The sequence below is a fragment of the Podarcis gaigeae genome, assembly GCF_964106915.1.
Source record: "Podarcis gaigeae genome assembly, chromosome: 3".
NCBI classification, from domain to species: Eukaryota; Metazoa; Chordata; class Lepidosauria; order Squamata; family Lacertidae; genus Podarcis; species Podarcis gaigeae.
The window spans coordinates 106,952,611-106,980,323 of NC_139680.1; the positions used below are offsets into that span (position 1 = coordinate 106,952,611).

A 27,713-nucleotide genomic window follows, 5' to 3' on the forward strand; every position below is an offset into this window, starting at 1 on the left:
ACCAGCTTTTTCTAAAAATCAACAGCTTCTAGCTAAGTAAGTCAGGTAGCTAACTTGGTGATGCTATTTGCTACTAAGAACTACCGTTAATAAGCAGAAGCCAAGTCATCATGGCTGAACTCAAGTGGGTCTGTGGCCTAGGTCCAGGTCACACAAGGAGAACTGATGTGCACATGTGCCTTATTTTGATTTGTTACTTAGCTATAAGGTAAAGGTATAGGGACCCCTGACCATTAGGTCCAGTCGTGGTCGACTCTGGGGTTGCGGCGCTCATCTTGCTTTATTGGCTGAGGGAGCTGGCGTACAGCTTCCGGGTCATGTGGCCAGCAAGACTAAGCCACTTCTGGCGAACCAGAACAGCGCACGGAAATGCTGTTTACCTTCCCACCAGAGCAGTACCTATTTATCTACTTGCACTTTGACGTGCTTTCGAACTGCTAGGTTGGCAGGAGCAGGGACCGAGCAATGGGAGCTCACCCTGTTGCCGGGAATCGAACTGCTGACCTTCTGATTGGCAAGTCCTAGGCTCAGTGGTTTAACCCACAGCACCACCCGCGTCCCTACTTAGCTATAGAGATGTATAAAAGCTGTGGGGACCTTTGCTCGGGGCAGTGCCCTCCCTGCTTGTTCTGTGGGTGCTGTGCTACTGCGCAGTAGTAGATCAACTAGGGTGCCCACCGGGCACTTTATATTTCTTGGTCTTGTCTTTTATTCATTATATCTACATGGGAAACGAACTGCTTGAATAGATTCTCAAAACAGAATGGAAGAGATTTCCCAAGGGTACCGTAGTTCCCACTGCACTAAAGGCCCAGTTGTATGAGTTGAGCATATCCTGAGACAATATTTTTAGTATTTTAGGCATCAGGCAAAAACGTTCATCTTCAACCAGGCCTTTGGCTGATTAACATCATATATCCTTTTAAACATGTTTCGGAGGCAGGGTGGGGGTGCGGTTATTGTTCTGCTCTGTTTTTGTTTGTTTTTTTTGTATTTTGTGTTTTTATCTTGCATTTTTATGCTGTGAACCGCCCTGAGATCTTTGGGCAGTATAAAAATATAATAAACTTTCTCTCTCTCTCTCTCTCTCTTTCTCTATACCGTATATATATATCCTCATCCCAAACTGCACAGGGCTGTGCACACCAGCTCCAGCAACTTGAATTTGCCTAATTCGCAGCCAGTTAAAATTTTGTGTTAGTGCACTATGCAAGAAATTTTATTAATGTTTACTGTACATTGAAATGGGAGATATGTCTGTAAAGCATGGTTGGAAATTCCCATGGAGTTGGAATAAAGCCTACTTGGTTAATCATTAATGGAACTGAGCTGGGGCTATACCTCAGTAGGCTTAGTAACAAGATAATCAGCTCCTTGGTCACATGAAAGGAATTATATTTCAGGTGTATGTATATGTCAATTTGCAGGCATCTATGTTTGGTGCAGTGCTCTTTTTGTTCTATACTACTGAAGAGAATGGATGTGTTTATCTCCAGCTACATGGCATGAGGCTAAAGAAGTTGCAACGGGAAAGAGATGGAGCTCTGCTTTTCACTAAAAATGCTAGTTATTTCTTGTGGGACCCGTGTAAGAAATATGCAGCTAAATGAATGCAACTTTGTTTTTTTTAACTTGTTTGAAGTTAAGTTCTGCAAGTAAAGCTTTTGGACCATATTTTTGAACTGATGAATTTTTATTTCAAGAGTTTTGTTCATCTAGTGAGTTGCACATGTGTAAAATTAATAACCTCAAGAACAAAGACCAGGAAGCCTCTCTCCGCGGTCTTCCTCATGCTCTGAAATATGTTTAGAGGACAGGCTTTGCCTGGAATATAAATATTTTAAAATCACAGAACTGCAGGCCAGAAGGGAACCCTATGGGTCATGCAGTACAATGCTGCAATACAGTGGACGCTCGGGTTGTGAACGTGATCCGTGGGATGCACATTCGCAACCCGCAGTGGGATGCACATTCGCAACCCACAGCGGCACACCTGCGCATGCGCGGGTTGCAATTCGGTGCTTCTGCGCACGCGCAAAGCGCGATTTAGCGCTTTTGTGCATGTGCGACCGCCGAAACCCGGAAGTAACTCGTTCCGGTACTTCCGGGTTTCGGCAGTCCACAACCCAAAAAAACCCACAACCTGAAGCGGCTGTAACCTGAGGTATGACTGTACTATTATTATTTTTCACTGGCATGTGACACAGAATCCAGATGAACACCATTTTCATTCATTTTGCCTTCTGAGATGTCCTGGTTTCAGCACATGATACAAAATCCAGAGCTGTAGCTACGGGGGGGGGGGGCTAGCTGGTTTGTGGGTTTTTTGCACCATTGAAGCTCACAGCCTGTGTGTGTACGCAAATGTGTGTGTTTTAGGTGCCAAACTGGGTCTTTGACTCGGGTGAAATAAAGCCTAATTTCACCCCTGCAAAATAAAGAGGACATAATAAATTGTACGGCCATCCCACCCTCCCAAAAACCCATGAAGGGAGATCTGGAAATTGAAATTTTCTCTTAGGTCACAAAGGAATGTTGTTGTTTTTTAAAAAATACCTTTCCTCCCAATGCAGACTTCTTTGTTAAGGTTGACAAAACCCCAACAATTAAAGGCCCGACTTTAATCAGGCCGTAAATCGCTTCCGAGTTGAACAAATAACAACATGTTGTGAGTTAAGCATATCATGAGGATCGATTTTCAGTGTTTTAGGCGCCAGACAAAAAACGTCCCTCTTCAACCAGGCCTTGGGCTGATTTAACATCCTTTAAAACGTGTTAGTGAAGCCTTATTTACCTAGGGATCCATCAGCCTCGCCATCCCCAGACCTTGGAGGGAACAAAAGTACCAGGAAAGCAAAATCTTCTTTGGAGAAAAAGAGTTTATTGAAATCTGTGCAGAGACAATCTGTGCGCAGAGACAACCAGCAGGATAGCTCCTAAGAACTGGTTGTGTCTCAAGACACTTCAGCAGACTTTCTTATACTTTTCTGAACACTCTCCCCCCTCCCATACCCTTTACAGACTTTCCCCATCAGCTGGCAAATGTTCAACTTATTATTGCTTGCTTAACACATCTTTCTGCCGGCTAAGCACTTCCTCATACGTGTCTTTCTGCTAGTTAAGCACTCCCCCCTCCCCTCTTGCTTGTATGTGTCTTTTCTTATTTTTGCATTAGTAAGCATAAGCACAGGAAGGGGGCCTCTTTGGCAGGCCTGGTTAAATCTGCAAACAGCAGCTAAAATATTTCTGCAAGCCAAGAGACGGACTCTTGACCCGCCAGCCAATTTTAGCAATTAGTCACTTGCTTTGTGCTAACCGTCTGGCCAATATTTGCAGAAGTGAGATTAGCACAGGATTAGCACAGGAATTTGCTGCAGATAGTAATTGAGAGCAACCTTTCTTAGGTACAAAGTACAAAGCACAGAGAACCCCGAGAGAAATCCTTCCCATCTCCCTTTATTAGTGGGAGGGCATTGCTTTGTTACTGTTGGGTTTTCGTGTTTTAACTTGTATTTTTATGTATATTTTATAAGACATAGCAACCAGGCGCCACCACGGGGCGAGCGTCCCAACGGCCCGCTCCCAGAAGCCATTTTATTCACCGCCTTCCCCACCTCAGGCAGCAGCAGCAGCAGGAGGCGGGCGGGCGGGCGGGCGGGCTCGGCGCTCATAGGCCGCAGGACCCTCGCTGGGCGGGGACGGGCGTTTGGCGCGCTGCTTCGCCGGCCGGAGGGGCGAGCGAGCGAGAGCCGAGAGAAAAGGGGCGTCCCTTTCGCGTCGTCGCCGCGCTCCTCTCTTGCTCCTCCTCCTCCGGCGGCGCCGCCGCCATGTCCCGCCAAAGCTCCCTCCTCAGCTTCTTCCCCATGTCGGAGGCCAAGCGCGACGGCGACGGCGGCTGCAGCCCCCACAGCGATGCCGAGCCCGAGGGCGGGCGCATGCTGTCGCCCAGAGGGTCGGGCATCCGAGGGAGGACCAGGGCGCCCCCCACGGACTGGTAAGCCCCCGCGCTGAGGAAACGAAAAGGCGGCGGCGGTTGGCGGCCCAAGAGCGTGGAGCGCGCAGGCGCCGCTTCCATGAGGCGGCGGCGGGCCTTTCTCTCTCTCGCATACTAGGCCCGAAAGCGGCTTCTTCTCAGGCCGGGTAGACCCTGAGGGGGAGAGAGAAATGGATGGCGCGCGCGATAGCGGAGGGAGGGTTTGGCGAGGCGCGCAGGTGAGGTGGAGGGACGGGCCTCAGGTGAGGCGGGGAGAGGCAGCGCGGGAAAAGGGCAGGTTGACGGGGAGGCCCCTCTTCAGGAGGCCGCGCAGGCTCGTGGGGCATCTCCGCGTGGCGGGAGGCGCCCCGCTCTTCCGAGCAGAAGCGGCAGGCTGCGCCGCGATGCTGGAAGGGTAGCTGGTGGCATCTGGCCTCCTCCGCGAATTTGCCTCTCAGATCTTTCCGAATCGGTGTCCCTCCAGATGGAGGAGAACGCTCCCCGAAACTGCTTAAAGCTCCCCGATTTGCAGCTTGGTGTAAGTGGGTTGGTGGCCTTTTGTGTTTTCCTCTCTCCCCTGTTGGGTTGAAATGAACGACAGACGAGTGGTGGGTGTCATATGGGAGGCATCTCCCCCCGAGCATGTCTCGGGGAGTCTCTTTTATTGAATATTACAGCATTGCCTCATATGTGCTTGTAGCTGATTGGTTAATACAAGTCCAAAGCAAAGGTTGCATATAGGCATCAATCATCAATAGACCAAAGGCTGGGAAAGGGAACACAGAATTGGACACGCGTGGAAACCTCCTTATTAAACTATAACTAATGATTGATATAGCAAGACTTAAACAATTACTAGTAATTAATATATAGCATTCATCCGTAAATGTGGTCAACCAAGCACTAATAACAGGTCAGGCTAAGAACAAGTCATGAACTCATGGTGAACTGAACATTCTAGGGTGATGTGCAGAAGCAAAAACTTTCCTTCACTCCCCCCCCCCCAATATTGTGTTTCCTTCCTCTTTTCATATGGCAGCACACGGTATAGCCCAGTACCTTGGCACACTTAAAGGAATGCGGGGTTGGGAATCTGCCATGTGCAACGGTTTCACGGAATCGTAAATCACCGAATCCAGAACGGAAGGAACCGTGGAGGGCAGCTGTTGAATAAGATTCGGCAGGGACCCCTGAGGGTTATCTAGTCCAGGCACCCCCAACCTTCAGCCCTCCAGATGTTTTGGACTACATTTCCCATCATCCCTGACCACTGGTCCTGTTAGCTAGGGATCCTGGGAGTTGTAGGCCAAAAACCTGGAGGGCCTCAGGTTGAGGACGCCTGATCTAGTCCAACCCCCTGCAATGAAGGAACCTCAACATGTGACACTGGATCCTGCTTCGCTTTGCAAATGGACTAGGGAGTTTTGTTGCTGCACCATTCCCAAGTTAATGTGAAGGAGTGCTGAAAAATATCTATACTTAAGCATACATTAAGTTTGGGCTATACAAGAGGAGTTAAAAGATTCCTGGTTGGCTAGATTTTTCATGAAGCTAGTCTTTGCATATGATTTTTAACAGTAAAACCCATATCCATTTGGCCTTCTTTTGGTGACCGCATACCCCTTTTAAAAATTCTCTATCGCTAGTGAGTGTTAAAATATGAAAATGTAGCTGGTTGTGTCTCAGGAAAAGGCCTCACTTGCAGACATGACTTTTTGCTTTCCACGTAACGTGGAGACATCACTTAAATTGCTTGGTGGCGGTAGGGTGGGTGTGTTTTGTGACATCAGTGTTTTGAATATGCAAGGATGCATATCTTACCAAGTAAAATGGAGTGAATGTGCATAGGATCTAGGTCAGGATCATTGTCTGAATGGATGGATGAATGAATGAATGAATGAATGAATGCTTGAGGGCAAGTGCCCTTGAATTCAGTGCAGTTTGTTTTTTCAGGCCCAGCTGCATAGATAAGCATGCAGAACTGCAATTTATGTATGTTTTGTTGTTGTTTAGTCGTGTCCAACTCTTCGTGACCCCATGGACCAGAGCACGCCAGGCACTCCTGTCTTCCACTGCCACCTGCAATTTGGTCAAACTCGTGTTGGTAGCTTCAATAACACTGTCCAGCCATCTCATCCTCTGTTGTCCCCTTCTCCTTGTGCCCTCAATCTTACCCAACGTCGGGGTCTTTTTCAGGGAGTCTTCTCTTCTCATCAGGTGGCCAAAGTACTGGAGCCCCAGCTTCAGGGTCTGTCCTTCCAGTGAGCACTCAGAGCTGATTTCCTTCAGAATGCATAGGTTTGATGTTCTTGCAGTCCATGGGACTCTCAAGAGTCTCTTCCAGCACCATAATTCAAAAGCATCAATTCTTTGGGATCAGCCTTCTTTATGGTCCAGCTCTCACTTCCATACATCACTACTGGTTAAACCATAGCTTTAACTATACGGACCTTTGTTCGCAAGGTGACGTCTCTGCTTTTTAAGATGCTGTCTAGGTTTGTCATTGCTTTTCTCCCAAGAAGCAGGCGTCTTTTTATTTTTGACTGCTGTATGTTTGCTCAAATGTAAATTCTGTCTAAGAACATAAGAGAAACCTACTGAGTCAGGGCAATGGCCAATCTAATCCAGCATCCTGTTCTTACAGTGCCTGATCAGATACCTGTGGGAAGCCTTCAAGATAGGCAGGGGGAGGGACAGGGACTATGAGCCCTTGGTCCAGGTGGTGGCATACCCTGCAACATTTCTCCAGTGAAAATAGGGATGTCCTATTTAATAATAGTAACAATAATACCATTATTTATACCCTGCCCATCTAACTGGGTTGCCCCAGCCACTCTGGGCAGCTTCCAACATATATTAAAAACATACTAAAATATTAAACATTAAAAAACTTCCCTATACAGAGCTGCCTTCAGATGTACTAAAGGTTGGCTTGGCTCTGGGGTCACATAACTCCATACCCTCCAACATTTCTCTGATGAAAAGAGGGCCATCCTAAGGAAAAGCAGGACATTCTGGGATCAAATCAGAAACCAGGATGACTTCTGTAAATCCAGGACTGCCCCTGGAGAATAGGCATGCTTGGGTAAGGACTGAGAACACCTGCATGATGGGGGTAAGCTGACTTTAAAGGAAATGAAACTAAAAGTTCCCCAAACCCTCCTCTCGGCCCTGCATAATAAGGGTAGGGTACCTGAGCAAAGGGTCATGACTGCCCCTTGTCATCTTGGCGGCATGATTTTCACATTGCAATTTGGTGTAATGTGCGAACTGTTTCCAACAAGTTAGAAATACAAAAGGGAAGGTGCTTCAATCTCCTAGTGACACTGATAATCAAAACTAGCACCATGCTATGAAAATCACAGGCCTTTAGTAAACTGGACCAGCAGAAAATTTAGTAAACTGCATTAGCAATGTATTATGAAAACGATAGGCCCTAGGGCAGGACATAAGTCTATTTCAGGCACATACAACTCCCAAGACACTGTGATTTACTCCCAGTATAAAAGAAAACTGACAGTGATCTACACAGAGTTGTTGAGTTTTTTTGTAAAGTTTTTGTTTTGTTTTGTTTGTGTTTTTTTGTGTATTTTTTTTGGAATGATGGACCAGAGTTGTTGATTGACTGGCTGGACATGTCTGGTCTATTTGATAATCCAGACCTGGTTAAAGCTTCCTGAGGGCAGAACAGGCCCTGCCTGACATTTTTCCTGTTAACCTGTGACAAAGACTACCTTTTATGTACCAGGCTGCTGCTTTAGTGGTCAAAGGCACTTTAGATTCCTATGGAATCAGTTGTCTATACTCCCCCTCTGTATTAGCTGACAGAATATTTATTGATGATTTTTAACATCAAGGAGAGTGAGGTATTTGCTCAGCGTAAGATACTAGCGGTGAAGCTGCAGGTTCAGGATAGCATGGTGAGCTAGCATGGTGAAGTGCTAGTGGATCTTTCTGTATACTTGCATTTTTACAAGGTTTACTTCTAAGGCCAGAAAAAAACTGTATTACAGTAGATTAGTTCATGATGTAGCAACATCTATTAAGGGCTAAAATAGCTAATGTGTTAATGCTTGTCTTGTGCTATGCTATGAGACATTAAACTTTCTATTCTAAACGGAACTGAGCGGGCAAGGAGTTTTCTTAATGAGAACTCTGGAAAAGGCTCACTACTGCAAAGCTGGAAGATTACTGGAGCTGTGCATACTCTGCTGACCACAATGGCCGAAATGGGTCATATCAACAGGTTATGGGCCAACTGACTTCTACAAGTCTCACATCAGCAACTTTTTCTTTTTTCTCACTCAGTAAGTACTATTTTTTATTTTTTAAAAAATAGATTTTATTGATACATCAGAACAACAACAGCAAAACAGAAAAAACAAAAACTATATACAGCAATAAAAAGAAATAAAAAATTAGATAATGGCAATAAAAGTTACAACCAACGAAACTTAAACATTTACACCACATAAATATAAATAACATAAAGTTTTGACTTCAAGTTGATCCTATTTTTAATGCATCCAAGTACATGTAGTCTCAACTATTCTGGAGACCGCGTAAAGGCTGTGGCCAGATTGGGATTTAGGTTTGGGGCTGCCTGGCGGTCAAAAGGCAACATCACAAGCTTGCAAAAAATAAAATAATTGAAACAGGAAGCTACCGTCTGAGCTCTTCCCTGCTCCTTCCTTCAGTTTTTTACTTTGCCTTGCAGAAAGCAATCGTTTCTTCCTGAGACTCTTGGTGTTCTCCTTTCAGATTGGTTATTTCTTTGTCTCTTCTACCTCTAGTTGAATTTCTCTCTGTGTTTAGCCTCATCATTAGTTTTCCTCCATCCCGGCTCTGGTGTTTTTCCACTCATTTTTCAAAGTCTCTTCAGTTGTTGGCTGCCTTCCTTATCTACAGCATCTTTAGAGACTGCATTGTCCTTGACTTTGCTGATTTCAGCCATAGTAGCCTCCAGATTTCCCCTCCCCCTCCGACTTCTTCCTCAGCGCAGCTAAAGCCTTTCAAAACCAGTCTGCGGGGTGGGTGGGTGTTAGAGAGTTGCCCTGCATTTTTTGTTAGTGATTAACGACCTGCTATCATTCAGAGAGCTGCATTGTCTACACTTAAGTAGAAAGGCACAGAAGAAATCTACACCCGCCTGCAGCTAGTTGCAGCAGCAAAACCACAGCCTGTAAAGACAATAGAAAATTTTACAGCAAACTCTGCTTTTATTCAAGATTTAGTTCCAGTCCTCTCAGGGGCAGCACTTGTCACTTTCAACTGATATGGTAGATCTTCCCAGCTTTCCAGACTCTCTTGCCCTGTTGCTATTCAGAACATCTCAGAGCCAGATTTGGGGGGTGGGGGGTGGACTGCCCTTCTTTTGGCATTCTTCTAACCATGGAGGATGGTTCAATGGAAGGTCAGCAGGGGGCTCTGTTTTGGCTAAGTAAGGAGGCGCAGAGAGGAGGACAATGGAATCTCTCCCTGGTGAAGCAGACGGCAAGATCTTCCTCAGCTGAGCTCAAGAGGAATTTCCGCATCCCTTTGAAACCTCTCAGAGCCAAGATATTCATGCAGCTCACCCTAGCATGAATGAAATGTTTTGACCTCATTACTCAACAGCAGAAGCAGTCTCTGCTTCAGAATACAGCATTAATCCTGAATTTCATCCATATACTGCACCTCCTAAAGGAAGCTCTACTAGTAGGTCTGGCTGAGGAAGTAATTTGGCCCTCAACTACCTCTCAGTCTCCAAATGTTCTTCATCAACAGCATCTGCTTCCCCTGCTTCTCCATCTCCAGGAGGTAGTCTAGAGCAGTGTTTCCCAACCTTGTGCCTCCAGCTGTTTTTGAACTACAACTCCCATCATCCCTGACTAGCAAGACCAGTGGCAAGGGATGATGGGAATTGTAGTCCAAAAACAGCTGGAGGCACAAGGTTGGGAAACACTGGTCTAGAGCACAACCTTCATGCAGGGGTTCTCAGTCCTTACCCAGGCACTTGTTTCCCCTGAAGACCTTGACGCAGCCTTAAGTGCTAGCGATCAGAGCCTCTGCCAAGGCCCAATCATTTGCAAAAGTGTCCCTTGCATGGGCAATCCTCCTCAAGACCTGAACCGGTCTCACATATCCTTGTCAAAGATTTCCAGCGCACCGGGAGGCTGATGTGCTGTCTTGCAACAACTTGGCCTCTGAACCTTTTGTAGGGGGTAAGCTCTTTGGCGAAGAGGCTTTAAAGGACATCCTAGTTGAGTCTATTGACAAGAAAAAAGAGGTGACAAATCTTTCGCCACACTTATCAAAGCTCAAGGTCCTTCAGAGGCAGGGATTTTCGGTCCTCCCAGCCTCCTGGAACAGGCAGTACGGAGGGTTGAAAGAAAATCAACAGTCCTATTCCTGCAACACTCAACAGAACAAACCCCATCTCTCTCAGCGTTGTTGCTATTCCAGTGGGAGGAAAGCTGCCGCGATACACCCATAGTTTGCAGCAGACCGCATCCGACAGATGGGTGCTGGACACTATCCGCAAATACTTACTGCAGTCAGTCTCATCAGACCCCTCCAAGAAAAAAGTCTGTTATACTTAGCATTTTTCCAATAGTTACTCCGTCATATTTTTTCTACCAGAGAGTCTCCATGAATTTTTAACGGCAACCTTTCCCATTGAAAGTCATCTCCCATGTGATACTTGTACTGAATCTTGCTTTTTGGCTTGATATTTAAAAACGGAAGAAGGAGCGGGGAGGAGCTAAGATGGCAGCTTCTTGTTTCAATTCTTTATTTTTATATTTCAAACTTGCAATGTTGCTTATTAACCACCAGGTGGCACCAAACCTAAATCCCAATCTGGCAGCAGCTTTTACGGGATCTAGAAATACCTTCCATAGTAGGTATGACAGGCTTTTCTCTTACATTTCCTTAGACCACCTGAATGGAACCTGTAGCTCACAGATAGCCTGGATGTTCTCAATCAAAAGGGCTCTTTACAACTGAATTATTTCGTCTTTTCAGATAACGTCCCTGTAGAAAAGCACATACATGTATTAGTTTTAGTACTAGCATTATTTATTAAATTTGTAGACCACCTTTCATCTGAAGATCTCAGGGTGGTTCATAACTGAAGATATAAAATGAGAATACAAAATACATACAACCCCCCCCCCCAATAATCCCCTCCCCCAACCACATTTAAAAAGCTGAAGAATGTTAAGTCAGCCTGGTTGAAGAGACGTTTTTGTCTGGCACATAAAGATTTGTAATGAAGGTGCGAGGCAGGCCTCCCTCAGGAGAGAAGCGAGGCTTTGCTTCCCCACCCAATCATAGAGGGGCTCCACCTTCTTTAGACCAGTTTGGGAGACAGCTTGCCGCCACAGCATTGACAGAAATGGGAGAGGCAGGAAGGAGAACAGGCGGAGGAAAATGTGGCAGCAGCTGGAGTGCTCCTGCCGCCGCCTTGTGGGGCGAAATGGTTGTGGAGTTGTGCTAACACTGGGGTGCAGAACCCGCAGGAGCTGTTTAAGAAACAGAACGTGTATCTCTGCATTTGCAGTACCGTGGAACCTCAGTTTTCGAACATAATCCATTTCGGAAGACAGTTCGCCTTCCGACACTGATTTAGGTCCAAGACTCTGTTTATTAAGGCAAAGCTATTGTGTTGGGGGAAACTCCCTCATCCTCTTCCTCCCAATCAGTAGGGGGGAAACACGGGCAAAACTTCAGATGTACAGTATCATACATCATTCTTTTATCATCCATTCCATCTTCATATCTTTTAAGATCATACCAGCTGTGCTGCAAACTGGATCTTGTAATACCTATCCTAACAGTGTTAGGATTCGTAGTTTTGTTATTCTTTATCCTCTTTTATAATTCCAAGCTATGTTTCTTGATTTTGTCCCAGGTTTGGGGAACAGGCCTTGGCAGTCAGCGAAAAACACAATGCTTTACATTTGGAGGTGGGGATTCTACTTTTAAAAAATTAAATAAAAACTTGAGTATCCTTGGGTAAAGTATGAGCTAAATTCTAAGAGAATTGTGTCTGTAACCAATGTAGATAGTCTTTTGACTTCATAGATTGTCAGTAAAAGATCTGTTATAAAGGCTTTCTTTTTTTTTCTCTCTTCTTTTTTTTTGTCTTGCAGTGACTGTGAATTTTCACCTGGTGATCTGGTTTGGGCCAAACTCGAAGGCTACCCTTGGTGGCCATGCCTTGTGTACAAGCATCCAACAGAAGGATCACTTTTCAGAGGCAGAGGAAGATCCTCTCGCATCCATGTACAGTTTTTTGACGACGACCCATCAAGGGGTTGGGTTAGCATTAGATATATACGACCATATACAGGTAAGAGTTGAAAACTGAATGTAATAGGTGATAACAGAATATACTATATATAAATAAATGAGGGGGGTGAAATTAAATTCAGGTCACATAGATATTACAAGCAATGCTGCATCACAAGAAAGAAGATTCCACCTAAACATTAGGAAGAACTTCCTGACAGTAAGAGCTGTTTGACGGTGGAATTTGCTGCCAAGGAGTGTGGTGGAGTCTCCTTCTTTGGAGGTCTTTAAGCAGAGGCTTGACAACCATATGTCAGGAGTGCTCTGATGGTGTTTCCTGCTTGGCAGGGGGTTGGACTCGATGGCCCTTGTGGTCTCTTCCAACTCTATGATCTCTTGTGGTCTCTTTCAACTATGATTCTATGATCACTCTGTAAATTGACCACATACTGAGAGTCTTGGAAGCACTGTTTGGCTAAGATGCCCTTTCACCTTCATTTGAGTAGGATGCAGCTCATCAATTTGACTTAACTTGGCAGTACAAAGGATTGAGGCTGTACTATTTCACCTAGGACGCACCTGTCCTGTTATTGTAGGCAACTTGCAGCCCTATGCCACTCTTAGCAAACGCCCCACCCTTATTGAGTGAGCAGCATTCATTGCAGAGGGAACTATAGAGTGCCAAAGATGGTTCTGTATTCAGCACCAACATTTGAAATGCTATTTTGCACCAAAATAATCATGGTGGGATTCCAACTGTGAGTTACACCAAACTTTTCCCTTCCTGCTCCCCCCAATATTCTAACAGCAGATTAGTAGTAGTTTATGTGGAATGATTTAAAAAGTCATGCAATTTAATATACATAGTAATCTGAGTAGTGGCAGTTCTAAATGACAGTTCTGAAGAGATATGGGATTAAATGCAGAATCTTTAATTTGGGATTGTTACTGTAAGGTTTCTGCATGTTAGATAATAAAAAACTAGGAGAGACCATGAGCATGTTTTTGCCAAAATCTGTTCTCTGACTGATTCCCTTTTATATTACAGGTTCTTCTGGTAGAGATACCAGTAGGGGAGGCATGTTCTACAGTTCAAGACCTGAAATTAGAAGAGCAATGGAATTGGCAGATGCTGCTTTGCAAAAAGAGAAGAGTGAGCGACTTGAGCTGGCAGTGTGTGACAAACCTTCAGAAAGCGAGGAAGAAGACGATGAGGAGATGGAGGTCACTCTTTATAATTCTTGTTTCCAGAAGCAATTAGAAAAACGGGAAGAGAGGATGCTCATGATTTGTAGGACAGTTCTGTATATGTAGATAACTGCCTTTCTCTTTATTGTTTTGGAACTGTAACAAGTATGTGTCTGAACTCACATGCATGTCCACACTCACATGTACACACACTAGCTAGAGGTTTGGGATCTTTTGGTAGAATTATAACATGTCCATTTTTGCATATGTGTTTGCCTCTGTTCCTGCCTAAATAAAACTCCTAACACCCAATACTATTTGTTCTGGGCTGGCGATCATTACTACTACTATTGTTAGTAGTAGTAGTAGTAGTAGTAATCTGCCCTATACTCATAGATCTCAGGTTGGTTCACAGCTTAACAATCTCTTAATTGCCAGACTGGCGGCCCAGTAATTTTTAGAGGCAAGCAAATAGCTTTACATTCAGATTAAAAAACAAAGCTTGGTTTATCGTATGAAATGAAAATGACAGAATACATAAATGCTGTTTCAGACAATAAAATTACAATTCAGGCAGGTAGCAAATCCTATCATACACACACACCTTGATCTAAAGAGTGTAAGAATCCCTGCCTATTCTCAAAAGCCTGCAGAAGTGAGCATGACCATTATGCTAGCAAGACTCACACTAATAGTAAGTTAAGAAATGGAGGAGGTGGGGAGAATACCTGTCCTTAGGCATGTGTGTGTTCGTTCCTTGTGAGCGCAGAATGAAGATCCTTGGAGCTAGGAGAGCCACTGCCTACAGATTTTGGGGTTCCTTTATACCCTTTTCTTTGTGGAGAAGGGAGGGGACTTTTCAGGTGGACAATTCCTATTGTTTCAGTTGCCTTTCCCTGAGAGTTCCTACCCATTTCTCGCTTTCCCCATGTTGCAGATTAAGAGTTTGAAAGACTCATCCTAGTGGGCTGTGACTGAACTGGTTATCTTGGTGTATTCTCTGTCTTTAAGTTATAATAGCATTATAGTGATTGTCTACATCCAGGGTGTAAGTAGACTGTACTTGGGAAATTTGCATGTGCTAACCTTTATGCAAAGTTTGAGGAGTTCAGGATGTTGTCTGAATGCCTTTCAGGGCATGCTTTTGATAAGGCTGGTACCTGGGTCAAGCAAGGCTCAATGTGGGGAATCTCGTGTTATATTTTAAGTTATGTCACTCTTCTTACTAATGCTATAATCTACAGTAATAAACCACAGAATAAGTTCAGACTGATGCACCGCTATTCACAGCAGCACTTTCTTCTGTGGTTATGAGCCAACTTTCCCGGGGTAGAGCATTTTACTCTGTAAGGAAAGCTTGGAAGAGAACACACCCCATCCTTTCTGCTTGTCACTTAATTCAAGGCTATGTAAGTGCATGTTTAATTTGCTGAAATGGATGATTTTCAGGTCGCCTCCGAGCGGAACATAAATTGGGAGTTGCCTGTAGGGGCTTTCTTTCACAATTGAAAAAGAAACCTCTTGGTTGTCCTCCTCGTTCAGGATCTTTAGAACTGACACCTGACTGCTGAAGAACTGTGTGTAGGCTTGAACAAAACGGAAGTATTGGAGACAACTTATTCCAGCATTTGTTTCAATTGAGCCTAGCTATTTCTCTGCCATAGAACTCCCTAATTGCATACCCATCGTTGCGCTAGTCCAAGTGGAGAGGTTGAAACCTCTCACTCACCTATCACAAATCCGATGAGCAGAGGGAGATCACATCCCCATTGTTCACTGGTCATGATGGAGAAGTTGAAGTCTAATATCTGCCCGACAGCCTGCTTAATTTAAAACAACAACGAGAAGAAGACAGCAGCCAAATTGTTGGGTCCCCCATCAGAAAGTTTGCCTTGTCAAAGTTGTGGCATTAGCCTGTCTTTAAAGCATCCAATTTTTTATACTACTTCTTTTTTGTCTTTGGCAGGTGAGCGATGAGGGTGATGATTTTGGCACATCTGAGGAAGTGAAACGTAGAAAAAGGCAAATTGCAAGAAAGCAACATGCTGAGAAATCCAAAAAGAGAAAGATCATGGATTCCGACAGTGAACGCGAGTATTCAGACATGGAGTTTAAACCTGATGAAGCTAGCAGTGATGAAAATAGCGTTGGAGTTGGTGACAGTGATGCTTCTGAATCGGAGGCTGACCCAGGAAAGAAAGTAAAGCGTCCCATTAAAGTCTCCCCTAAACCAGTGCTGGAAAAGGCATCTAAACCTCCCCAGAATAATGTGTCTGTAACGCCCAGCAGAGAAACAAATTTTTCTGCTGAGATAAAGTATAAGTTATCATCTTTTGCAGCTCCTGAATGCTTTGATTTTCAGCCAAGCATTAACGGAGGAGGAGCAGGAGTAGGAGCAGGAGCAGGAGCAGATGGCAATCCGACTTCATGGGAACATGATAAAATTGACTGGCTCCAGGATGGTAAAAGGAAAGATGCTCGTAGGAGACGGCAAAATGATCCAGATTATGATCCAAATACTCTGTTTGTGCCAGAGGACTACCTTAGAAACTGCACTCCGTTAATGCGGAAGTGGTGGGAGATGAAGAGCCAGAATTTTGATAGCGTGCTTTTCTATAAAGTTGGGAAGTTCTATGAGCTGTTCCACATGGATGCTGTTATTGGTGTTAACAAGATGGGCCTGTCGTTCATGAAAGGCACTTTTGCTCACTCTGGTTTCCCAGAAATAGCGTTTGACAGATACTGCACTATATTAGTCCAGAAAGGTTACAAAGTGGTTCGTGTTGAGCAGATTGAGACTCCTGAGATGATGGAAGCACGATGTAGAGCCTTGGCCCACCCGACAAAATACGACAGAGTTGTGCGCCGAGAAATATGCAGGGTTATTTCCAAGGGGACACAGACCTATGGTATTCTAGATAGTGACGATTTGGACAGCCACAACAAATACCTCCTCTGCGTGAAAGAAAAAGTTGACGATTCTGCTGGCCTTCAGCGTACCTATGGAGTATGCTTTGTTGACACGACAGTGGGGAAGTTCTACCTGGGTCAGTTCTCGGATGACCGCCATTGCTCAAGGTTTAGAACTCTCTTGGCTCATCACATTCCTGTGCAGATACTTTTTGAGCGAGGGAACCCCTCTGCAGAAACACAGAAGATATTCAAAGGCTTACTCCCCTCTACTGCGCAAGAAGGTTTGATTGCTGGGTCTCAGTTCTGGGATGCATCCAAAACATTAAAAACATTGATTGAAAAAGGCTACTTCCAGGACAAAGAAAATCCAAGCAGTGAGCCCACCCTGCCACCAGTAATCAAATCTATGACTGCGGAAACTGACTCACTGGGACTTACCCCTGGGGAAAACGCAGAGCTTGCGCTCTCTGCTCTTGGCTGCTGTGTCTTCTACCTTAAAAAATGCATTATTGACGAGGAACTCTTATCAATGGGGAAATTTGAAGAATACATTCCTGTGGATGTTGATATTGTAAAAGAACAAAACTCAAGCAGTCTGTTTGCTAAAACAAGCCAGAGGATGGTCTTGGATGGGGTCACCCTGGCAAACCTAGAAATTCTGCAGAATGCAACCACTGGGTCAGAAGAAGGCACATTGCTGGAAAATATTGACACTTGTTGTACACCCTTTGGAAGGAGACTCCTGAAACAGTGGCTCTGTGCACCGTTGTGTAATCCTTCCACCATCAATAACCGCTTGGATGCAGTTGAAGACCTCCTAGCTGAAGCTGCCAAAATGTCAGAAATCCGTGACCTTTTAAGGAAACTCCCAGACCTTGAAAGGCTTTTAAGCAAAATTCACAGTATTGGGTCATCCCTTAAGAACCAGGACCACCCTGGCAACAGGGCTATTTTATATGAGGAGGCCAGATACAGCAAGAAAAAAATTGTAGACTTTTTGTCCGCACTGGAAGGTTTTAAAATAATTATGGAGATTATCTCAATTTTGGAAGATATTGCTGATGGTTTTACATCCAAAACACTAAGGCAGATAGCAATGGTCAAATCTAAGAATCCAGAAGGCCGCTTTCCAGACATTAAAGCAGAACTGGAAAGGTGGGATGCAGCTTTCGATCATAACGTTGCACGAAAGACTGGTGTGGTTAACCCAAAAACTGGGTTTGACACTCAATATGATAAAGCGCTAGAGGATATAAGCAGCATTGAGGAAGGCCTTCGTCAGTATTTGGAAAAGCAGCGCAAACGGCTTGGCATTAAAGCTGTGATGTATTGGGGAGCAGGCAAAAACCGCTACCAGATGGAGATTGCGGAGGGTTCGGTGCCTGCGAGCCTGCCTGACGATTATGTGTTGAAATCTACCAGAAAGGGCTTTAAGCGCTACTGGACTAAAGACCTGGAGAAAATGCTGAACGAGATCATCAACGCTGAAGAACGGAGGGATACGGCACAGAAAGACTGTATGAAGAGGTTATTTTACAACTTTGATAAAAGCAGCGAAGACTGGCACACGGCAGTGGAATGCATTGCAGTTCTAGGTACGAAGACTTCTACCATAGTATATTCAAGTTGAAAATGTACTATTACTGTAATTCGTTAGCGTGTGGGCAGCTTGAAAGAGCTGGGGTTCCGTAGTACGGAATATTGCCATCTAATCCCTTGCAAAGAAACCAGTGTGGAGTGCCACTGTGTATATTAGGAATATTGGCGGGGGGGGGGGGGCTAAATGTTAGTATACAGAAAAGGATTGTTTCCCTGCTTCTTGCGCAAGGAGTGACTCTTAGCAAAGGCAGTTGATAGCTCCGTGCAGTGATGAGCATAATGATGCATAATCTTGTAACCTGTGTGATTATTATTGCAGTTGCAACAGCCGTCGCTGCACTTGCTCGGGGAGAAACTCTATGCACCTCATATCTCTTCAGACTGATGAGAAGGGTGTGTGTCCTGTCCTGGCATCCAATGAAATGTGTGCATGTCTAAGGAAGCATTTTCAGTAAAGGAGAGACTGAGCCAGGGCAGACAGGAACTGAGCAGGAAAAGCAAACAGCCTCTTGTGCATTTGGGGGGGAATATATACTGAGAGCTTCAGTGAGTGCCATAGGAGGAGGTGCTAGTTGGGTACGCTGGTACCTGTGGGTGCCACACTGGCGACCTCTGTCATATCTTATGAGGTGGGCTGTGTCCCACAAAAGATGATGTATAGTTTTTCAGAGCAAGCCTGCCTTAAGCAAAAGTACTCGCAATCTAAATCTGTAGGTAAGGAGTCAGCCTGAGTTCTAGAGAAGCTGAGAGCTCAGCAAAGAAATATCTTCAAAACTGTGAAAGTACCATATTTTTCTTTGTACAAGATGACCCCTACTTTTTTTTTTTTGAACCTAGAATTAAGAAAACAAAACCCTAAAATAGATGGGTGGCAATGGAAGCCAAGCCAAGAAAGGTGGCAGTTTGAGGAGGAAGGGGGAAGGAAAGGGTGCTCTTACTCCAGTGGTCGTGCTGGCGGGGGCTTCAGGACGCAAGCCAGTCACCAGCGTGCAGCCTGCAGTGGGAGGAAAGGGACAACAGCAGAAGGGACTGCTACAATCCTGGAAAAAACCTTGTCTTAAATATGGAAAAATAGGGTATTCCCAGGCTTTCTGTTTAAGATTGCCATCACCTTCTGTTCTTTTTTGTATAGTTTCAGTCTAATCTAATTAATGGAAACTCTATCCCTCAATCATTTTAAAATTAAACAAATTTCAGACTTCCATCTTATTTATACTTTCCTAATCATTGTGCGTTAATTGAAATTTCTGTGTTGGATGTTAGCAGTACGTAGTGCAGTAAAAGCTTCTTGTTTGGTGGCGAAGATGGTGAAAGCTTTGTGACTGAAGTACTTGGAAGTAACTGATACAGTGGTACCTCGGGTTGCATACGCTTCAGGTTACAGACTCGGCTAACCCAGAAATAGTACCTCGGGTCAAGAACTTTGCTTCAGGATGAGAACAGAAATTGCGCAGCAGCGGGAGGCTCCGTTAGCTAAAGTGGTGCTTCAGGTTAACAGTTTCAGGTTAAGAATGGACCTCTGGAACTAATTAAGTACGTAACCAGAGGTACCACTGTACTTTAGTCACCTGTGATATAGCCCAGTGCTCTGAAGAAGGAATACAGGAAACGGGAAAACTGACTGGGATTTTCTCTCCCTCCCCCCCCCCCCAGATGTCCTAATGTGCTTTGCACACTATAGCCAGGGATGTGATGGACCGTTGTGCCGACCTGTAATTGTGCTTCCGGAGAGCAACACTCTGCCCTTTTTGGAGCTGAAGCATTCCCGCCACCCCTGCATTACAAAAACCTCATCGGACGATGACTTCATCCCTAACGATATCCTCATAGGTGTACAGGATGAAAAGGCAAATCCGGAGAGCAGGACTTGCTGTGTTCTAGTGACTGGTCCAAACATGGGAGGAAAGTCCACACTCCTGAGACAGGTGATCATAGAACAAGACACTTGGAAGCATGGTTTATCTGTGTAATTCCCCTCTTTTTTCTTATTTTTACAGGCTAACTACCCCATTGGGATTGGTTAAGGGGTTTCTTCCCCCAATCGGGGTGCATGTTCTATTCTTTCATTTGCAACATGCAGGCTAGGTATAGGGCGGTACACACACACACACACACACACACACACACACACACACAAATATATTAGAATAGAGTTCCCATTGCAATCTGGATTGTGTGAGAAGACTGGAGAGGGGCTGAAAGTTGGGTCAGGTAGGAAGTTGGGCTTGCAGGACTTTGGGACTCAGACATGTACTGTATAAATACATATTGTCAGAGCTGCCTCTAGGTCCCAGCTCACAGAGGACCAACGCTAGGTTGATGTAATGTAGAAAAGTCTTTATTGAAGTTTAGTTTCCATTTCAACGCCAGAGCGTGCAGCCCTACGTCTTAGACCTTAGATCGGCGAAGTCCCGTCTGAATCACCTCCCCTTCCGCACCAGTTTAAGATCCTAGCCCTGCTCCACCTTCTGCGCTGTTCTCTCCTCCTCTGGGTCCTCCTGCCCACCGGGGCATTGCCCTTTCTGGACTCCTCCGGCGCTGAGTCGCTTAGCTCCTCCCCCTGCCTCCGGCGGGCTTTAGGACCCGGTTCCCAATCCTCATTCTCTGCTGTCCCGCGCTCCTGTACATTTGAACTTGTTTCTCGCGCCAACCCAGTGACCTTTCTCCTAACCGTTACACTGCTTCTATCACTGCTTCCCTCTTCCGTGACACTGGCCGGATCTGACCTCCCCTCCGTTGCCTGACTCTCCGATGGAGGCGTGGTCAGCTCTGCCTCGTCTCCTCTCCCTGGTGGGGAAAGCACTGGCCCCGATACCTGGGACTCTTCCCCCCCACTCTGCTCTGGTGGGGAAGCTGGTCCTGATTTCCAACTACTGCTCTGGGAGTCCCTGCTGCCCCCTTGCTCCTGGGGCGTTCCCCTTGGGAACCCCCTGCCCCTGGCCACTGGCGCCCCCTTTTGTGAATCTTCCGATTCGCTGGAGAGGCTCATGGAATCCCTCTGACCACTGTCCCCTCCTACGCTCCCCTCGGATTCCTCCCCCTCGCTCTCCATCTCCCCTCTTCCCTGTGCCTCTGCTCCTGAGCCCCTGACACATATGAATTCCTGTAGGAAAATAACATGCGCAGGACAAATCGTCCAAATGCTTTTAGCAAAGTAGCATTCATTTAAAATGAGGCTAAACCCAATGTTAGTAACATTCCTGCTTACCTAGATCATACTATTGAAATAATTAGGCAATTGTACTTGGTTCAGTTTTCTTTCATCACCTGTTTGATGTGGAAATGGATAGTATGTAGAACAGCAGGATTCTGTTGTGGAGGGGGAAAAGATGTGCACTTTCCATACATTCCATACGTTCCATACAGTGTTTTTAATACCCTAGATTGCCCAATCACAAGAGCTGTTGGCTGGAAGGGTACTCCTTGCCTAAATGTTTGCTCTTACAGAATGAGGATTGGATCATAACGGAGCATTGTGAGAGCACAAGTAGGAAGCGTTTGTAACCAAGATGGCAAAACAGTACAAATGCTTCCTGTCTTTCCTCTCTAAAACCAGGGGAACCAGTTTTGCATACAGTGGTACCTTGGAAGTTGAACGGAATCCTTTCCGGGAGTCGGTTTGACTTCCAAATCGTTCGGAAACCAAAGCTTGGCTTCCGACTGGAGGCTACGGAAGCTCCGTCGGATGTTTGGGTTCCAAAGAACGTTTGCAAACCGGAACACTCACTTCCGGGATTGCGGGTTTGGGAGCCAAAACGTCTGAGTACGAAGGTACAATTGTATTTCCAAAATTTAGTTTTTCCAGAATTCCATTATCTGTTCAACTGATTTCCATTTCCAGAGCAGCATTGGGGTGCTTAAGTATGTTTAAATCCCTGCTGACTGATATCCATTAGGGCTCTGTCAAGCTGCATAGAAACTCTAAAATAAGATGGAATAATTCAGCATTAAACATCGGGTTGGTGTGGCATGCTCTACTGCCAACTCTTATTTGTGGGAATAGATGGGGGTTTGAAGGTGTCAATTTGTACTGGTCAGTCCAAATGCAGACAACTTCATTTGGGTGGAAATAGCATTGGAGGAGGTAATGAAGAAGAAGAAGAAAAAGAGTTTGGATTTGATATCCCGCCTTTCACGCCCTTTAAGGAGTCTCAAAGCGGCTCACATTCTCCTTTCCCTTCCTCCCCCACAACAAACGCTCTGTGAGGTGAGTCAGGCTGAGAGACTTCAAAGAAGTGTGACTGGCCCAAGGTCACCCAGCAGCTGCATGTGGAGGAGCGGAGACGGGAACCCGGTTCACCAGATTACGAGTCCACCGCTCTTAACCACTACACCACACTGAAGCATCTCTTCCTTAGCAGCAGGACAAACAGGTGAAGCGAATTCTCTAATGCCTATTGGTTTCTTTGCTTTGCAGACTGGCCTCGTGGTGATCATGGCCCAGCTGGGATGCTTTGTACCTGCCGAGTCTTGCAGGCTTACTCCTGTCGACAGAATATTCACCAGACTAGGGGCTTCAGATAGAATTATGTCAGGTGAGTTCTGTCAGTTTTGGGGTTTCCGAAAAAAAATTGCTAAAGCAAAACAGGCGACACGGAACTTTTTGTAAAGGGAAGAAGGGTGTGCCCACCTCAAAATACGTGTACAGTGGTACCTCGGGTTACAGACGCTTCAGGTTACAGACTCCACTAACCCAGAAATAGTACCTCAGGTTAAGAACTTTGCTTCAGGATGAGAACAGAAATTGCGTGGCGGCGGCGCAGCGGCAGCGGGAGGCCCCATTAGCTAAGGTGGTACCTCAGGTTAAGAACAGTTTCAGGTTAAGAACGGACCTCCAGAACAAATTAAGTTCTTAACCTGAGGTACCACTGTATATGAAAATGTTTATACGGTGACAAGCACTAGAAATATTTATAGGAAGGGTGGGAATGGTCTGGCCTCTAGACTCCTCTCTCCTGCCTATCCATACTTACTTAAGACAGATGTACCCTGAGGGAAGGAAGATGTGAGGAAGCCCAGACCAAGGAGCCCATTACCACCAGTTGTTGAAGGGACCCATCAGTAGCCTAAGAGACCTGGCAGTCTGACCCCTCCCTCCCCTGTAGCTCCTTAAGACCCACGTGCCCTGAGGGAAAGCAGCAGAGGAGGAGGACAGGGAGTTTGTGCCAGCAGGTCCTGATGCTGGCCTGAGAAAGAACTGCTTGGTTCCTACCCGAAACGCTAGTTCTGGGTTACGGCAGCAAGGGCATCAGTGAGGGACATGCCAAAGGTTCCTTAACTAGGGTGGGAAAGGAACTGCTCCTTAGAGACAAATGAACATTTGAAGGGCTCAACTACCAAAAGCGGTTTCCACTGAGGCAAAAGCATCATTTTCATATTGCTGAGTGAATGAACTGGGCGGAGCTCAAGTAGGCCCTTTCACAGACTTCCTCTTGGAGTTAAAGTTAGGTTTTTAAGGCTGCAATCCTGTGCAGTTATTTAGGAGTAAACCCAGATTAAATTCAGCAGGGCCTGCTGCTGAGTAGACATTGCACGAGATGGTGCTGCAAGGGTAACAGCCATAATATTGATCCGTGGTGCAATGGCTTGAAAGCTTAGTTTAGATATGGGAAGCCCAGGATTGAGTCTCCACCCTGTTGAAAGCTCCCCGAGTCAGCTTGGGGCTGGTCTGAAGGCATGAGTCCACCACCTCGCTGGAAGTTAAGCAGACCTGGTCAGTATCTGAAACGGATCCTTCCTGGGAATAACATGCGTGGCACCTTGGTTTCATGACGAAAGGTGGGGTATAAATGCAAGAATATACAAATTGACTGTGATGCCGCACGTTTAGCTGCTGCCGAAATGCATGCAGTTCTTCCTGCCTCTGCTCTCATCATCATCACTCCTGCTCCACTTCCGTGGAGGCTCCTTGCATGATTTAGAAACCTGCAGTGACCAGGATGTTTTCTTCCTCCACCAGGGGAAAGTACATTCTTTGTTGAGCTGAGTGAGACTTCCAGCATACTACGACATGCAACAGAGCACTCTCTCGTTCTTATGGATGAACTAGGTATGTAATAACTTTTGCAGTATCTGTCTCTTTTTTAAAAGACTTGTTTTTTGCCCACTTACAGGTATGTCAAGTTAACAGGCCGATTGGCAGGCTACAGCTGCCTGGACTCAGTCTGTGGCACCGCACAAATTCCCGACTTAAACACTGTGTTGCAGAGCAAGAGCTTGGTTGCGTGACCTTGTATGTACCAGTGCCATTTAAAGCAAGCTCTCAGCAACTATGCCTGCAGCTATCGTGCCAGCACAGCCCTCCTGGGCTATAGATGCTAGCTGTGCTAACAGGGCATATGAAACAGCCGAGAGCCCAATTTAAACAAGGCACTGGATGCTGGCAACACCATATGGGAAGTTCTTGCCCACACAAATCTTGTTTTTAATCGGACCCAAGATTCTCGTTCTGGTTTCCAAGACGGCTGAATGTGCCTGGGTCGGTCACAGTGACTTTGCTTAAGCAAGCTAAAGTGCACAAATACAGACACCCTGCTTCCACCCCAGCATCTTGACAATCCCATTTAGCATCATGCGAGAGAGAGCGGTCAACTATTACTCAAACCAGTCTGCCTGATAAAATCATTTGATGTGTGGATGGCTGGGAACAGTGTGTGTTGTGCCACCCTTCATTTGGAATCAATCTTTTTTAGTAGCAGGCAAAGACCGTTTTAGTCAAGGCCTTCTAGTTTGCTTGAGATTCTCTGGCTGTCAGTGTTTTTATTGTTTTTGAAGAAACTTGCCTGGTTGTTTTTACCCATGCCACTCATGTGCACTAGAAAGGGTATTATTTGAATGTTGCCACTTCCTCTCATACACCATCTTAAGCCATCTGTGACTGCAGCTAGTGAGAGCTTTAATAGACTTTTACAAATTTTCTGGCCCTTTCATATATTTTTTTTTAACATGATCAAAAGTTTTGGAGAACTCAAAAGCTTTCTTTTGTAACAATCTGGTTGGCCTAATAAGGACACTGTCCCGATACAGATTTTGGAATAAATATTTTTATTAGGCTAAATCATTGCTTGCTAAACAAAGTATCTCACAGCAAGCTCGTTTGAATTTCCCGAATAACTTCGCCCAATTCACATCTTTGTTGAGCCAAGGCTGCAGTTTATATACATACAATGGAATGATCACACAAGAAACCTCCCATTATGGTAGAGGTCCTGATTATTCAAGTTTTGGAAGTTCTGTTCTTTTTATAAAAGGGGTCTTGTTTAGGGTCTCACCTGCATGTGATGGTGAAGACAGGATGGCTGAGCTACTCAGTCATCCTGCTTTAAAAGTGGTTCAAATTCTCAGTATGCTGTTGGTTGTTTCTTAATTGTTTGGAGTTTTTGGGGAAAGAAGGGGAAAGATCCAGCCTAGTGCAAGGTTCAGAATGTATTTCAGCCGCTCTGGCAATGCCTTGGAGTTTTAAACTCAGCTTTCTTTACTTTCCAGGTCGAGGTACAGCTACTTTTGATGGAACTGCTATTGCTAGTGCAGTTGTCAAAGAACTTTCAGAGAACATCAAATGCCGCACCATGTTTTCAACACATTACCATTCTTTAGTAGAGGATTATTCTCACACCCCTTCTGTGCGGTTGGGACACATGGTATGTAACACTTCCTTTACCTTCAAAAGTGGTCTCGCCTACAGAGGGCTTATGGGCTGGGACTCCCTTTCTTCAACACAGCCATTCTGCTAATGAAATGAACCCCGCTGTTCCATTACTTTGAAGAGTGGTCAGTGGAAACTTGCTGGTAAACAAAGTAGACCATTAAGGGCCTAGATGAGCTGGTAGGATTTGAACCAAGGGCCATTGATCCATTTTCCTTTGTGCTGTTTTTTCTTTTCAGGCATGTATGGTGGAAAATGAGACTGACGATCCTAGCCAAGAAACAATTACATTTCTCTACAAATTCATCAAAGGTGCTTGCCCTAAAAGCTATGGCTTTAATGCAGCAAGGCTTGCTAACATTCCCGAAGAAGTTATTCAGAAAGCTCAAGAAAAGGCTAAAGAGTTTGAGGCAACTACCCTCTCACTACGATTGTTCAGGTAAGATTTTTCACCATGTGCTTTCCTTGCAGGGCGGGGTGATGCTAGTGTCCTTAAACCAGTGGCTTGCTGTGGAGCTGATGTGATTGCACATTACTGTTATATACTGTGTTGAGCCTAGGCGGAAGAGCCAGCAGTGTCTGAATATATTAAGCTTGGTATTATTTCCTTCTATTCTTTCCCCTAGTTTTAAACATGCATATGTTGATTGTGTGTTTTCCCAGGAAACAGTGCCAGATAGCTGAAGGAGCTCCACTAGCCAGAGATGAGCTTGACAAGCTAGCCATGCTTCCTGTGTGAGACAACCTGTAATAAGTTTCTACAGCAGTTTTTGAAGGCATTATGCAAACAACAGTGATCTAATAAACTTTATTTTTTAAAAATGACCATTTTCCATTGTATTTCCTAGGAAATTAAACCCTTTTAATTCTTAGCTACCCCTCTACATAATGGTTATTGAATACTCCACAATATATTAAGTCTAGATGTTATGGTACATGCATACACTTTCAGGCTGTTGATTACCCACTGTCACCAATACACATAAATGGAAAAAAAGCTATGAAACTGTATAGGGCTGTCTATATACTTTCGTCTCATCTTCATTAGAGGAGGAAATTGCAATTTTCAGCAGTTCATAAGAGTTAATGTCCAAGACTGTTCAATAAAACTGTGAACAGAGTAAATACAGGATTGTTTTGAGGAGATGTTCTTACAACAGTGTACTTTAAAACATAGTAAAACCTCTTAACTGCAAACTGTTGCCTGCATACTTTGTTTTAATAGTGCATTATCTCCCAGGAAGCCTCATTAAAACATTGTTTCTCAAAGTGATGTGAAGACCATGGGGGGCGGGGAAGGGGAAAAGGAGGGATATTCTAACTGCAAAGGATACCAGAAAAATTGCTGGATATAATTTAAGATTAGTGTTCTCTTTCATAGAAAGAACGTACATACTGGGACATGAGTACAGTTACAGCAAGTCTAGATGTGCTAACAAAACAGGACACATTCAAATACAATAAGATTTGCTTGAAATTAAAAACTACATGAGATTAAAGCATTAAAATCATCTCAATCTGAATAAATGTTTTTTTAAAAAATCAAAATAAATGCTGAAGTGCTAGCTCACATTTTTTACCATATTACAAAAAGCAATTGGTACCCATGTCCATAAAGGCAGCAACAAAGACTGCTGCTAGTCTACAGAATAGTACTACTGCAAATGGGACTGTGTTTCAATGCTACTTGTAGAAACACCAGCCTTTTGGAAGTTGGTATCTGTACAAAGATGCAGCTTATTTTCTTCACATCTGTCCCTTAGTCTTTGTTTACACAGTAATGCTGAAACGCCCAGTTCTGTTATCCTGAGTCAACATATTGCCACTTTCTTTTTGGTAGGTTGAGCTCCATAGTGTCACCACTTTTACACATCCTTTTTTAAGTCTCCCTCTGCAGAAATGGGCAAGTATAACTTCCTCAAAAACAAAATTAACAGTTACGATAGAATGGCAGGACTTTTTTCTTCCTTTCTTTCTCAAAAGTAATTCAGTTGTGCTGCAGCGTATTAGATTCTATAGGAGGAGCAGAGTCATATAGTGTATCTGTATCATGGGTCGGTTCTCCGGCTAATGTACATGGATTGGAGAGTGTTCCAGCACCACAGTCGCAGAAAAACCTGG

At 44.8% G+C, this 27,713-nt stretch overlaps 2 protein-coding genes across 6 annotated transcripts in view; one reads left to right on the forward strand and one right to left on the reverse strand.

Annotated features, from left to right (window-relative positions):
- Window positions 1-3,705: 3,705 nt before the first annotated feature.
- Window positions 3,706-26,417, forward strand: MSH6 (mutS homolog 6). Its single transcript, XM_083733086.1, has 10 exons — window positions 3,706-3,994; window positions 12,109-12,308; window positions 13,296-13,471; window positions 15,402-17,943; window positions 19,601-19,872; window positions 22,365-22,482; window positions 23,907-23,996; window positions 25,433-25,587; window positions 25,832-26,031; window positions 26,256-26,417. The coding sequence occupies exons 1-10, from the start codon at window positions 3,828-3,830 to the stop codon at window positions 26,329-26,331; spliced, it is 3,996 nt and encodes a 1,331-aa protein (XP_083589212.1). The 5' UTR covers window positions 3,706-3,827; the 3' UTR covers window positions 26,332-26,417.
- FBXO11 (F-box protein 11) overlaps window positions 26,386-27,713 on the reverse strand; it is a 69,864-nt gene continuing 68,536 nt past the window's right edge. For all 5 annotated transcript variants that reach the window (XM_083733225.1, XM_083733226.1, XM_083733229.1 and 2 more), the window contains exon 23: window positions 26,386-27,709. In XM_083733225.1, the coding sequence (XP_083589351.1) occupies window positions 27,580-27,709 (130 nt within the window). In that variant the 3' untranslated portion in view covers window positions 26,386-27,579. The remainder of the gene's footprint in view (window positions 27,710-27,713) is intronic.